At 31.5% G+C, this 13,725-nt stretch overlaps 1 protein-coding gene across 1 annotated transcript in view; it reads right to left on the bottom strand.

The window, feature by feature from the left end:
* Positions 1-13,725, bottom strand: part of LOC129807410 (transmembrane protein 235) — a 63,944-nt gene that overhangs the window by 33,924 nt on the left and 16,295 nt on the right. The window contains exon 2 of the mRNA XM_055856658.1: positions 6,318-6,447. Within this exon, the coding sequence (XP_055712633.1) occupies positions 6,318-6,447 (130 nt within the window). The remainder of the gene's footprint in view (positions 1-6,317; positions 6,448-13,725) is intronic.

Below are 13,725 nucleotides of genomic sequence, written 5' to 3'. Positions count from 1 at the left end.
AAAGAATTTTTTTCTTACTCATAATTATTTTTAGTAATATTTCCTCAACAGAACCAAAAGTTTTATGAGGAAGTTCCATTGAATAATCTCGGGCGTCAAAAACAAACGGACTTATACGATGTTCGTCTCAAGTAAATTTCAAAATTTATTCCATAGATTTTCTAGTTCAATTATACTCTTGTTTTTTTTTTTGTCTATTAACATTGCAGAGACTATTAAAAAAAATCATCAAAGACATGACGTACAATAATCCACCTACTAAATAACTTTAGTTTATTTTCCACCTTCAGTGTCAGTTGTTTTTTTTCTCTCTTCATATTAATTTCTGTACATTAGCATAGCCTTTACTCCAACTCTAAATCAATCACATTCTGAATATATTTCTTTTGGTGTGTAAAGAGACACAAATCCCAACAAGAGAGAGAGACTATATGAGACAAGAAGGTAATTTGAAAATTGCGTGAAAAGAATTATGAGCAATATGTATATATATATATATATATATACAAGCCTTACGAAATTCCATAATGTAATTATATTCAACATTTAACTGTCTTGTAACTGTTTACGCGCACTTTACTTGCAAAGGAAGTGGCGATATGGTGAAGAAGTAATATGAACACAAAACCCAGTAATGTATGGATTAAAATAGAGTAAGTAAAAGAACTATTTCACTTGGTAAATTTTCTCCCCCTCTCTCTCTTTTTTTCATCATTCCAGATTCCTCTAATTCTTGCTTCTCTTTTGCTTAATACTTTTCTTTCTTTATGGAAACTGTGTTAAATCGACCCCCATATAGATCATTGCAGTATTTACGACAATTTTCAATTAAATAAGAAAGTTGCATTTCATGTGGAATTTGCATATGTACGAGTCATAAAAGATCTTGCAAAACACTATATGGACAAATACCAGTCTTATTATTTTTGTAGATCAAAAATTCTTTACAATTTTACACCCACTTTTCTTGTGGGATTTTTCGTCATCAACATTGAAATATTCAATTTCAATATTGAACATGAAATATTTGTTCAAAATATTCAGTAAATTCCGGAGTAATTTATTTTAATGGGCAAAAATACTTATACTAAGGACGCCAAAACAATCATAAATAATTTAACAATCAATGAAATTAAATCAATGATAAAACTAATATAAATTAGCTTTATGAGTTGAAGAACATTGAAGATGATGAAACTAATGAAACTTGTAGCAGAAATAGTAAATTCTATATCCTATATAATTTGCGGAAGAAAATCGATAAAGGCCCGTTTAAACGAAGGTAGGGGGTAGTGGGGAACCTTTTAAATGATGCAGCTTTGAAATTGAGCTTTTTTTATACTATTTTTAAATGAAATTGATATGCCCTATCATGATATATTTAAGCTTCACAAATGATTTGTGGAGCTAAATTATATCATTAAAAGATTCAATTTAAAATTAGAGAGACAAGCCCTATTTTAAAGCTGCCCCAATTAAAGGCGCCGGTGTCACACCTCTCCTATTTTGATTCGAAAGCTACACTGAGAGAAATCCGACAAAGTTAAAATAACATTGCGGAAATGTTTATTTTACCCTGCAGTATTGATTCGAAATCGGTGTAAATATTATGCTTTTTAGGTGTATTAGGGGTTAAAGTTACCCTTTTCCATCTTATTTTTACCCTTAAAAAGGTGTAAAATTAACATTAAAAAATGTTGATATATTTTTACACCTAAAAAGTGTTAAAATTATGAGGAAAAAAAGTTAATCGCACCCCCATTTTTTCTCAGTGTAGGAATGATGGTTAAGATTGCATAAGTTCGCAGGACTTTTTCACGAATGTCGCTAAAGGCTATCCCGTAGCTTACCTCTACTGTCTTTATGTACTTTTTTGCATGCAAAGGAAAGTTTATAGTGTCCTTCATCCCTGTAATGCCAAGTATCCTTCAAATAAGGCATTATGCCATTTGAATGACTCTTACAATATGAGGAACAATAAGGTGAAGTCGCAGCATTTAATTAGGGGGAAGTGCGGCACTTTTGAAATTTGGATTTTTCTCCTATATTTAAGTGGAACTGAGCCATATCACAACGTAATCTAGCTTCTCAATCTGTTTGTGCACCTAAATGGTTTTATAATAAGGCTCAATTTTATTTAAAAATAGGTGAAAAATCCCAATTTCAAAGATGCCCCACTTCCCCCTATTAGAATTTTACAAAGGTATAAGACATGGACTTGCAGAAAAGTGCATTTTGGACGTTTATTTAGATCCTGTAATTGCTCTCAGAATGTTTAAACGTGGTTAGGAAAATTTCGAAGTAAGGATCTATCATTTAAAAAATTAACTCATTTAAAAAATAAACTGCCTCTAACATTGATAACAACATTGTGAGTATCCTAATGAAAGAAAAATTGTGGATACTAATTGAAGAGATTGTTAAGATGTTGAAAAACAATAATTCGACCGTATTTTGCCATCTAAAAAAAAAGAATACGTTTCCAGTACCGATTCCTGATTTCCATATCTTTTGACTGAATAGGACTATAGGTAAACGGTAAGAAAATAGTCATTTCATCAATTGGTTACATGCGATGAGTTTGCGGCAAAAGCTGATATGCATATAATAGGTTCTTCCTTAAAAAATGGGACTGATAAGCTTATATATTTTTCCAGGATAAGTTCCCAAAATATACTTCTCAGGTGTAATATAATTGAATTTCAAATAAAAATTATGTATAAATAAAAAATTAACCAGTTCACTGCCAGTTCAAATTCAAAGACCGATTGGAACCGGTTCAGTTCTATCGAAAATTCCAAGACCTTTCCAATGAGCCCAAATATGATACCATTCGGATGAGAAGTACGCAGTCTAGAGCCTTTTTAATCTTTGTCCTTAAAAAACCGTTATAAGGAATGATTCACCGGTATTTCCACATAAGGACTAAATATCCTCCTGGATAATTTCTAAAACATATCCAAAAATGAAAAAAAAATCGCACGACACGTTTTCGAACAATTCCAAAGAAACTTGTGTTTTTTTTTAGAAACCCAAACGGTTAGAGATAAAGACTTGGAATTTTCGGGAACCCCTTTCCATAAGTCGACCCTGGAATCATAAACATGCTCCTCATTTTCACCCCACCCTCCCCATTCCTTCCAATTTTTTTTTGGGATTGCTCGAAAACATATCGTGCGATTTTTTGTTCATTTTTGGATTTGTTTTAGAGAGGTCCCGGTCAAAATCCTGAAAGCCAAAATTCCGAAAGCCAAAATCCCGAATGGGCCAAAATCCCAAATGGGCCAAAATCCCAAATTCTTAAAAGTGTTATCCAGGCGGACATTTCGTCTTTATACGAAAATGCCGTTGAATCATTCCTAATAAAGGGTTTTCAAGTTCAAAGCTTAAAAAGGGTTCTGAAGAGCGTATTTCTCAACCGAATGGTATCATATTTGGACTCGTTGGAAAAGTCTTGGAACTTCCGAAAAAACTGAACCGGTTCCGATCGCTCTTGCATTGCTAATAAACCGGTTAATAGGCGATAACTAATTTCTATGTACGTAATTCAATTATGTATTACTCCTTAGGTGTATTTTGGTGAATCTTTTATGTAAATTTATGAATCAATTTAAATAGGTTGACAACCGGTAAACAGTGAAAAATGCGAAAATACTTTTGAGTTATAGCATCTAACATAGGTTTCAGACCTAAGGCTTAACCATATGGCAACTGCTATAATTTCTTATCAGTCAAGATTTTTTGGAAAAATTTTACTTAGAATTGAATTGTTAAGGGCAAATGTTCTATTAGTTTACAAAAAACCAATAAAATTGGTTGCTATATACACTGAGAAAAAAAACTAACTTTTAACTTTTTTTCGTCATAATTTTAACAGTTTTCGGGTGTAAAAATATATCATAATTTTTTAATGTTAATTTTACTCCTTTTGAGGGTAAAATCAACATGAAAAAAGGGTAACTTTAACCCATAATACACCTAAAAAGGGTAATATTTTCACCGATTTCGGATCAATACTGCAGGGTAAAATTAACATTTCCGAAATGTTATTTTGGCTTTTTCGGATTTCTCTCAGTGTATCCTACACTTGAGACTTTCGGGAACTGGGCTAAACCTCTGGTCTGAAGACCGCTTAAGTCACGAGTTCGAGCTTTTCTCAAAACCTTGGATGCTTTGCAACACCTTTAGGTATGAAAACTTGAAATTCTGTCTGAATTCTTAGAAGATCGACGACATTTATGTGCAAATAAAAAGCTATTGAACTTTTTGCCGGACTTTGGCGATATAATATCCTTCTGTGAGCATTGAGTAGACCGAATAATTCTCGCAAGTGTATCTCAGGTAATAGAGAAAATCTGTCAGACTTTCTATATCACTTCGAATCATTGTAAATTGGTTGAAATCTTTATTTTATTTAGATTTATTTTGTTACTTGTGTTCAAGTCTCCCCAAATTTTCTATTTACGTTGTTAATAACAAAAATATTTCTTTTCAAATCTATTCAATTATTTTATTTGCTTCTTATGACATGATTAATTCAAAGAATTTATCCAGAAAAACCAAAAAGATTTCTAAAAAGTTTTTCTGCGTAGATTTTATGCGATATAAAATAAAGAAAATAATCCGGGGTAAGGTTTAAAGGAATATTTTTGTTTAGAAAACGAGGTTGTGAATAAAAATACTTTCTATAAAGACTCTTGAAGACTTATTCCTCAATCAATCTTGGTCAAGATCTGGTTTAATTTGAAAGGTATTAAAATTTCCCGGAAGGCTCCCAAATACGTATGAATTTGTAATGTGCCGGTAATAGATTTTTCTAATAGAATATTTTTCTCAATCTTTACGAAGAGACCAAATAGTAAAGAGACAACAACTTTCCGTAGTTACGATTTCTTCGAAATAATTTTAATGAAATTTCTGTAAATTTATTTCCATTTTATATTATTATATTGTTTTATGCTATAAATTTTTTCAGCAATAAAAATCCAATATTAGCCCAAAAGAAACCGAACTAAGAACAACCCAATAGTTGATTAAACAATAAGAGATTTTATCTTGAAGTATCTTTGCCTTCGAATAATGTAAAGAATCAATTTGAAACAAGACAGTCATAACCCCATTATAGATGGATTGAAAGGCATATTTCTGCCCTTTTGAACCACTTACAAAAATATTTTGTTTTATTTGCACCAACGACGACGTTGTCCAAGAAGTAATTTAAACCTCATGAGAGCAAATATTATAAGCATTGCATGTAAAGCCATCAATTTAGAATATTATCTTGCAAATAGCATCTAAATTGAAACACCGAAGGCTTAACACAATTTGATCAACACACACTTCTTGTAAAATAAATTGTCAAATGGTAATTGAAATTTTATATGTGAGAAAAATTCCTCATATACAATTCCACCTTCAAAAGTGAAAATTTCTTGTGTAAATTGTCACAGATTTTCTCACTCTTTCCCATCAGCAAACATTCCCCAAATTCCCACTGTCAATTAGGTGTGGTCTGGTGGCACGTGAAAGACATACCTCAATATTATCCAAAATAAAAAAGATCTGATAATACTTTTTATCGAGATACCTATATAAAAAAACATTCAATTTATTCACAGGGAAATTGTTGTCCAATTAAATTTTCACGTCAAATTGGTTCATCAATGAAGAAAGAAAAAAGAAATGTATATATACACATATTATTGAGAAGCCTAATCGGAAGACGAAAAAGAAAAACTTTCTCTGGTGCAACTTCAACAAAGCGTAACAAAGTAAAGCACAAACTTTTCATTAGGTTTTTTTTTCGGTGGTATTTTTCTTTGGAACCTCTCTCACGTCAATTTTTTAAGTAACTAAACAACTAAAACTTGATTATTAAATGGCAGAAATGATTGCCGAGACAAAATGAAGCAATCAAAGAAGGTAATTTTAAAAAGAGTGCGAAAAAAGAACGATGGAAATAAATGAGGAAAAAAGAGATTAAATAATTATACAAAGTCAAGGTGGGATTCATTCATGGGTAGTCACAGGTATTCTACACGATATTACTACGAAAACCACTGTGTACCATCGTTTGCTCACGAATTTAATTGTTTATGAATTATGAGCCTCTTTTGCCACCTTCATTCATCACGAGGTCAAACATTTTTTATGCTTTATTTGCCTTTTTTTCTATTTAAAATTTAATTTGTTTAGCTCAATTTTTCACGCCGCATTTTTATTTCTTTTTTTTCTACCCCATTCATTGATGGTATAGTGCGTGTGAAAATTGAGAAACTTATCATTGAACAATTATGTAAAAATAAAATTGAGCATACCTGATGAAGAAGGAGGTCGCTCTTTTGGATAACATATCCGGAACAGTCCTCGAGTTCTAGTGTAGAAATAGTACTTGGAGTTCATATTTTCCAACAATGACTGAGAATCTGAATATTTGGCTGCATAAGACTAGAAAGAAAAGGAAAAGGAGAAAAACGATAGAAATAATTACTCAAGGTGATCTCTTTCATATATCATTCATTGGAATTTTAATTCATTCTTTCACTCTGCACAGGGTGGTTTATTGAAAATTCAAACAATTAACACACATAAAATTCGAAATTCTTCATAATGCGGAATTCCCTATCAACCAATTAGGATGTTTGAACTTTGATTTACTAATTTAGTAATTAGGGTTTTTCTAGAATACTTTGAGGATTATTTATTTGGTTTCTGTCGAATTCCAATTTTTACTCTATATCAAAAAAGAATTTTTAACATCTAGCACAACATAGACTAGACACTTTGTAATCGCACTTCCCTACTACCAGTTCCTTTGAAATCAAAAAAAAAAGCTTTAGGATTTTGATCTGAAAGCCTTTATTCAAAATACCACTGTTATAAAAAGCAATTCCATAATATAGAATTTCCAAAATAATTCAAAGGTTTTATTTTTATTCGTTCAAGGGCTCAGCCACGATTTGAATAAGATGAAGGGAAAATTTGAAATTACAGTAAACTCTCGCTAATTCGGCTCTTTTAAGATCGGGCTTCTTTATAATTCAGGCGGCAGTTAAATTCGAAAACAGTTTGTTCTCAATTTTCAAGTTCGATTATAATTATCAAATGAAGCAAATTTGTCATGATTTGTCTTAGCTTTGATGTGATTTTGCACTATTAAAAGTTTTCATGATATTTGTAATAGCAATGAGCATACAAACTCAATATATGTATGCAGATGAATAAAAAATCGTTGCATTTCAAAAAGTTTGTCGTCCGAATTTCTCTCTAATTCGGTTGACATTTCGGTCCCAAATGCCCGACTTTGGGAGAGTCTACTGTATGTTAGTTGATATTTCAGGAAAATATTTTGTTTTAGTTAGGATTATAGAAAAAAATTATTTGAACGCAAAGAACATTTTTTTTTAAATCACACTAAAAAGAACTATATTTTAATCTATCCTAAAAGAATTTGAACTTATGGAAAGATTAATAAAAACCCGTTTCTAGAATCTCTTAAATCTTTATGGAAGAAATTCTGTTCTATGATCTGTTTGTGCACCAATTTGGATAAATTTAGACACAGGTGCAAAAACGTTTACAGGGATCAGGGTAATTTTTTTTGAGTTCTCGAAGTTGCATTTTTAGCTTGGCAATAGTATCCGAAATGAAATATCCTTAAAATAAAAAGGCCTTCAACTTAATTCAAAAAAAAAAATCGGCATTAAACCCCTAAATTTCAAATGATTCTGTTTTTTTTTTTTTAAAGATGTTCAGATATCTGATACACTTTTTTAATTAGTTCTTTCAAAAAAGTAGTATGTTTCAAAACATACCTAATCTTGATGAAATCTTTTGAATTTCGTAAGCTGACAACTTGCTAAAGAGATCAAAAAGACTTTGTCTTAAAGAAAATGAGCGAAAAACTAATCAAAAATTTAATAGGATGCTATACACAGTTTCAAAAGATTTTCCATAAATTTTTTTTTTTAATTTTCGCCGAAAAAATTAATACTGTACCAATTTTGGCTTTTGGATTCGTGAGCTTTGAGAAAATTTAATCAAAAACTTCTTGAAAATCCACCAATTAACCATTATTTCTAATATAATTTCGCTAACCCATCTCTCGGCTAATCCTCATGTCTGTCAAGGCCCTTAACTATTAACCCTCTAACGGGTAAGACCACTTCCAGGCGGTCTTCCCAAAAATCACATTTACAGCGATTGTTTTAGAACTTTTTTTCGCATATTAAAGAAAACACCGTTAGAGGGTTAAGATTTGCTATTACACTGAGAGAAATCCGAAAAAGTTAAAATAACATTCCGGAAATGTTAATTTTACCCTGCAATATTGATCCAAAATCGGTGTAAATATTACCCTTTTAGGTGTATTACGGGTTAAAGGTACCCTTTTTCATGTTAATTTTACCCTTCATAAGGTGTTAAGTTAACATTAAAAAATGTTGGTATATTTTTACACGTAAAAAGTGTTAAAGTTCTGAGGAAAAAATGTTAATCGCACCCTCTTTTTTTCTCAGTGTACAGTATAATAATGTGTTTCTATAAAATATACAAGAAAAATTGAAAAAGAACCATTTCAGTTCATTCCGATTACAATGTAACGGGGGAAATATTCAAAGTGATATTTCCAGTCTTATGTCACAGTTAAAAATGAAAAGTTAATCAATGTCACAAAACCCTAAATCCCATGTTGTGTCAATTTGAAAAAAAATATCAAACACTTTAGATATAATCTGAAAGATCTTTAAAGGTCGTTTGGGAAATTACGATATACCCTGTATGGTAACGGCAACATGTCAGAGATTAACGATTTATGTGAAATTAGATCAAAAATGTAATCTCATTTGAATGCTGCTCTGTAAATAACAATGGCGGTCTTTCAAAAAGAATTTGCAGCATTTCACTTTAATTGTTGAATTTCCCTCAAGGAAAGCAGAAGCATCACAATTATAGGCATTTGCTATTTTTTCTTTATTTTTAAAGAATATCTCTTTTTATCAAATTACATAGCAATTTTCCTCCAATACCCCCACATACAATTCGATGTTGCAACAATAACGAATAAACCTGGACCGATTTAATAAGATTATACTTAATTCGATTACATAAAAGATCACGCACATTGACTAAAATTAAGCTTCTTTTTGCTGTTGCTTTTCCTTTTCTTATTTCTGTGTCATTTCTAAATGGTCAAAAACTCTCTATTTAAACCCATCATTGTTGTCTACCTTCAACTCCGTCAACAAAAAAAAGAAGAAGCGTAGTCAAAATTAGATGAAATGATGAATTCAAAATTGGTGTGTTAAGTGAATGAATTAATTATGTCTTTTGACAGGAAAAAAATCTATTTTGGCGCGTCTTTTCGGAATTTTCCCATTGTTTTTGGCGAAAAATAAAACATTAAAAAATGAAAAGATTATCTATTTTTTAATAGCAAAATATTCACAGAAAGGTTTTGAAGAGCAAATGCTTTATTCTTTCTTTTTTTTGACATACTATTCGAGTTCCCACAAGAACTGAAAATGCAACTCTTTCTTCGTCGTTCCAATTTGTTTCTGCACAAAAATTTCACTCCATCGGGTCATCGGTGGTAACTTTCAGAAAGTCACACTTTTCCTGCAGGTTGTTAACGATCACCAACTGCCTGGTGCTCAGACAAATATTCTTTTTTTTTCTCTTACATTTTCTTCATCTTCTGCCAAACACACGATCATTTTGCAGTGAGGAATCGTGAAGGAATTCTCGTGATATTCTTACGCAAATTATTTCCCTGTAATTGACTCTTCTCACTTTTTCAATCCATTGTCGCTGAATAGCAATCTTTTCGTGTCTCTCGTTCAACTTCTTCTTTTCGCTTAAACTCGCGCGATTAAACTTTTCACGAGAATAGCTATGATATTCATGTAATCATATTTCATAAGACAAATTTAGAATCTACTAGATATTTTTCTATTATTCTCAAAATAAAATTACCATGATTGTGATTTACCATATTTTTTTTCATCAGATCCCACCAGAGAAGTAATAACTAATTGGATAAAAACTTAGTTCATTAATAATTTTTGGCCACGCCCCCTTCAACATTTATGATCTCTTAAAATTTATATTTTGATATTTATACTGTTTGATCGGAGATCCTATGTTACTCCAAAAGCAACCAATACGCCCCAATTCAATTTTATGAGCAAAAATAAAAACGTATCACCCACAAAAAGGTTCTTATATTGCATTTTTTTCTATCAAAGAATAACACACAGTAAATTGAACTGATACAGTAAATTGAAGCGGAGTTTTATTTAGTTATAAAGCTAACAAAAAGGCGTGTTTTTAACAGAAGTATCTGCAGATTATTAAAACCATTTATACACAAAACTTTCAACTAACTATATTTTACTATTTCTCAGCACTTCAACACTATTTTTCCTAATTATCTCATAAGGGGCGTGGCTTAGTGATTCATAAAATAAATTTTCCCGATCTCACCGACATTTTAAATTTTATTATTGGTCTACTCAAGTGCAAGTATGATTTTTATATTATATAATTTTGTATTACTTGTAAGAATTCTTTTGTTTGTAGAATTGTAGGGGATAAAATTATGCGTGTTCTTGGGTAAAGATAATCAAAGTTGGATAACAATGGGCGAACATATAGAGTAAAGTGATATAATTTGGAATTAGTGTTACAAGTTGGACATTTCGCCGGTACAAGTTGGACATGGCCTTTTTCTTGATAAATACAGTACAAAATTTGTTTTTAAGCACAAGAAACCAAATTATAAAACTAAAGCATTAAAAATATACAAATAAAAATGAAGTAGGGGGAGGCTTTGAACTTTCGCATACAAAAATGATGTTCAAGTTCAGTGATTTTTTCTGACTACCATGCAAACTGTATGGATTCTCCAACTATGCCAAAAATATGTCTTACTTATAAGGTTTATAATCCCACCAAACAAAATTCCAGGAAATCCTTAGATTTTCCTCCAGAGGAAAATGAAAATTTAATGGCGATTTATCCGATAGATGAATCAAGTTTCTATTATCGCACACGATTCACGCCATCATTGAACACCCCATTTTCACCGTAAATTTTGCACCGGACACTAAAAGTTGCACATCATTGTTTAAAGGGAACTCTAATCTACTTGATTAAACCATTTTTATATAGAATAAAACATTTTAATATCACTTTTTTGGAACTTTTCTGAGAGATGTTTTATTGACATTAAAAACCATGTTTTTGATTGGTTCTACGAGAATTTCACTCCGGAAACGGTTAAATCTGATGAATACTTTCTTAAAAAGTCCAAATATCACCAAATTTACACGAATCAATAAGTTTTTAAAGCTAAAAATTGACTAAAACTCTGCAAGCGAGAAGACCACACAAGATTCCACCATTCCTCCACGGAGCCGGATATGCACAAAAACGTTTGAATGCGCATCATTGAAGATTTCTCTGTTCCTGCAGCTGCAGGAATCGGGATTTAGCACAGATATTGAGCTTCAGCAGGTGAACAAGCTAAAATTTTCACAAAACAGCTTCTCACGGACAATTTCTTTTCTTTGTCATGCAAAACAACACAATAGTGAGGTTATGTCAAAGATTGTCAAAAAACCAGTTGTAAACTGTATGAGCTTATTGCAGATGTGATTCTTTCATTTCACATTCAGTTTGTGCAAGCTTGAAAAATATTTTTATATCAAAGAAATGCAAAATTGCTTAATAATTACTCAACTGCAGCCTATTTGAGTCAAATTACTTCTTGTTTATCAACTTTACGATTTTTAAGTTTTCCTTTTTAGTGGTGGATCAAATCGGTAGATTACAATAGATGTGAATATGAGGGATCGCATCTAAAATGAAGTTTCCTGGAAAATATCTGAAAGAAGCAGTCTTCTATGTGCGATCGATGAATCTGAGTCAAGTTTGTGAATTTTGTTCCACCCACAAAAAGTGCCTGTTCAGCCTAAAAGATTTTTACATAAATCTGATTCCTAATAACCCTTCTACCCTTTGTGATAGTAGTTTTTCAGAAAAGTGATATTAATTCTGCACAATCGTATGAAATATTGCACAGCAAAATTACAGTTTTGGACCTGTTTTTATTTTTTGTTTCCTGAAACTAGGAAAAAAGGATTAGACTCTCAATTTTTTCAGGAAAGATGGGATTTAAGGTTAGCTATTACAATATATAGCCATATGTGAGATTCATAAAGGAATATGGGAGAAATATGAAGTGTCTGAAGGTAGCGTATGTGCGAACGATCAAAGCCTCCCCCTACTAAATTTATCAAGACAAAAATCCCTGTCCAAATTGTACCATTGCATTGTCCAACTTGTACCACTGTCCAACTTGTACCACTTTACCCTAATGTTTTCAATTATGAAAAATATAAAAAAAATGAATATTAAAAAATCTAGACGTGACCACGGCGAACGGATGTCAGACTTGAGATCCCTAAAATAACTTTCTAATAAGTTTTAGTACTCTTGTCTGTTTTAAAAATTTAATTGGGAATATTGTCATACTCTACAGCCAAATGACTTTCATCATTGCAAGCTAGAATTGGCTTTGATAGGCCCCGCCTATGAAAACAATTGCGACGCCCCTAAAATGACTGATACTATAAAAAATACTAAAATGATTTTTAGACTTTTTTCTTATTATTTGCAAACCTTGATGTACCTGGGCCCCCCTTCGCGGTGACTTGTTAACTTATCTATTCCGTCATTTTGTAGGATTTTTCGAAACCTTTCGATTGAATATTCATTGATTAAATTCGGCTGATAAATCTCTGAGATATAGGGATTAAAAATTTTGACATTGAGCCGTCATGTCTCAATACCCATCATCACCGCATGTTACGCAGTGTAAAAATAAAAGATTTTATGCCCATTTTGAGACTATGCAGTCATTTCATCAATTTTTTCCATTTTTTCTGTTGTATTTATTTTAATTTTTATAAAAGGGCAGTGTAAATTGCGCACATTTTAAAATAAGAGATAATTTTTTTTCCAAAAAACAGTTTATGCTCTAGAACTTTTCTACTATACTTTAGAACTTTAGTCCCGGAACAAAAGTTGCTACCTGTGTATCAATGCCTATCCAATTATGTAGGTCTCATTTCTGAATGCAACACAGACAACTTTCTCCCATTGCTCTTTCAATTTCATTTGCAAATATATCGGGAAGAAGTAACCGACATTTAGTTAAGAACGGATCTTATTCAAAAAGTTACAGGTACATTTATTACTCTCTTTCAAAAAAATAAAAAAAATATATGAATATTTAATTAAAAATAAAGAAAAATGAAGAGTAATGGCCAGCGCACAATAACTTTTGTTTGTAAACATGTTTTCAAAATTTCCCATGAGAATGAGCGAGATGACTAGACGTAGATCTCATTCACTCTCATTTAAGTGTCAAAAACATGTTTACTAAACAAAAGTTATTGTGCGTTGGCCATAATGCCCAACGCACAATCACTTTTGTTTGTAAACATGTTTTCAAAATTTCCCATGAGAATGAGCGAGATAACTAGATCTAGATCTCACTGACTCTCATTGAAATGTCAAAAACAAGGTTAGTAAATAAAAGTTACTTTGCGTTGGGTATAATGCCCAACGCACAATAACTTTTATTTTGTAAACAAGTTTTTGACTTTTCTGTGAGAGTGAATGAAACCTAGATCTATTCATCTCGCTCACTCTCGTAGACAA

Source organism: Phlebotomus papatasi, chromosome 3 (assembly GCF_024763615.1).
Source record: "Phlebotomus papatasi isolate M1 chromosome 3, Ppap_2.1, whole genome shotgun sequence".
Classification (NCBI taxonomy): domain Eukaryota; kingdom Metazoa; phylum Arthropoda; class Insecta; order Diptera; family Psychodidae; genus Phlebotomus; species Phlebotomus papatasi.
The sequence above is the reverse complement of the archived record's forward strand: the minus strand, read 5'-3'. Positions and strand labels throughout refer to the sequence as shown.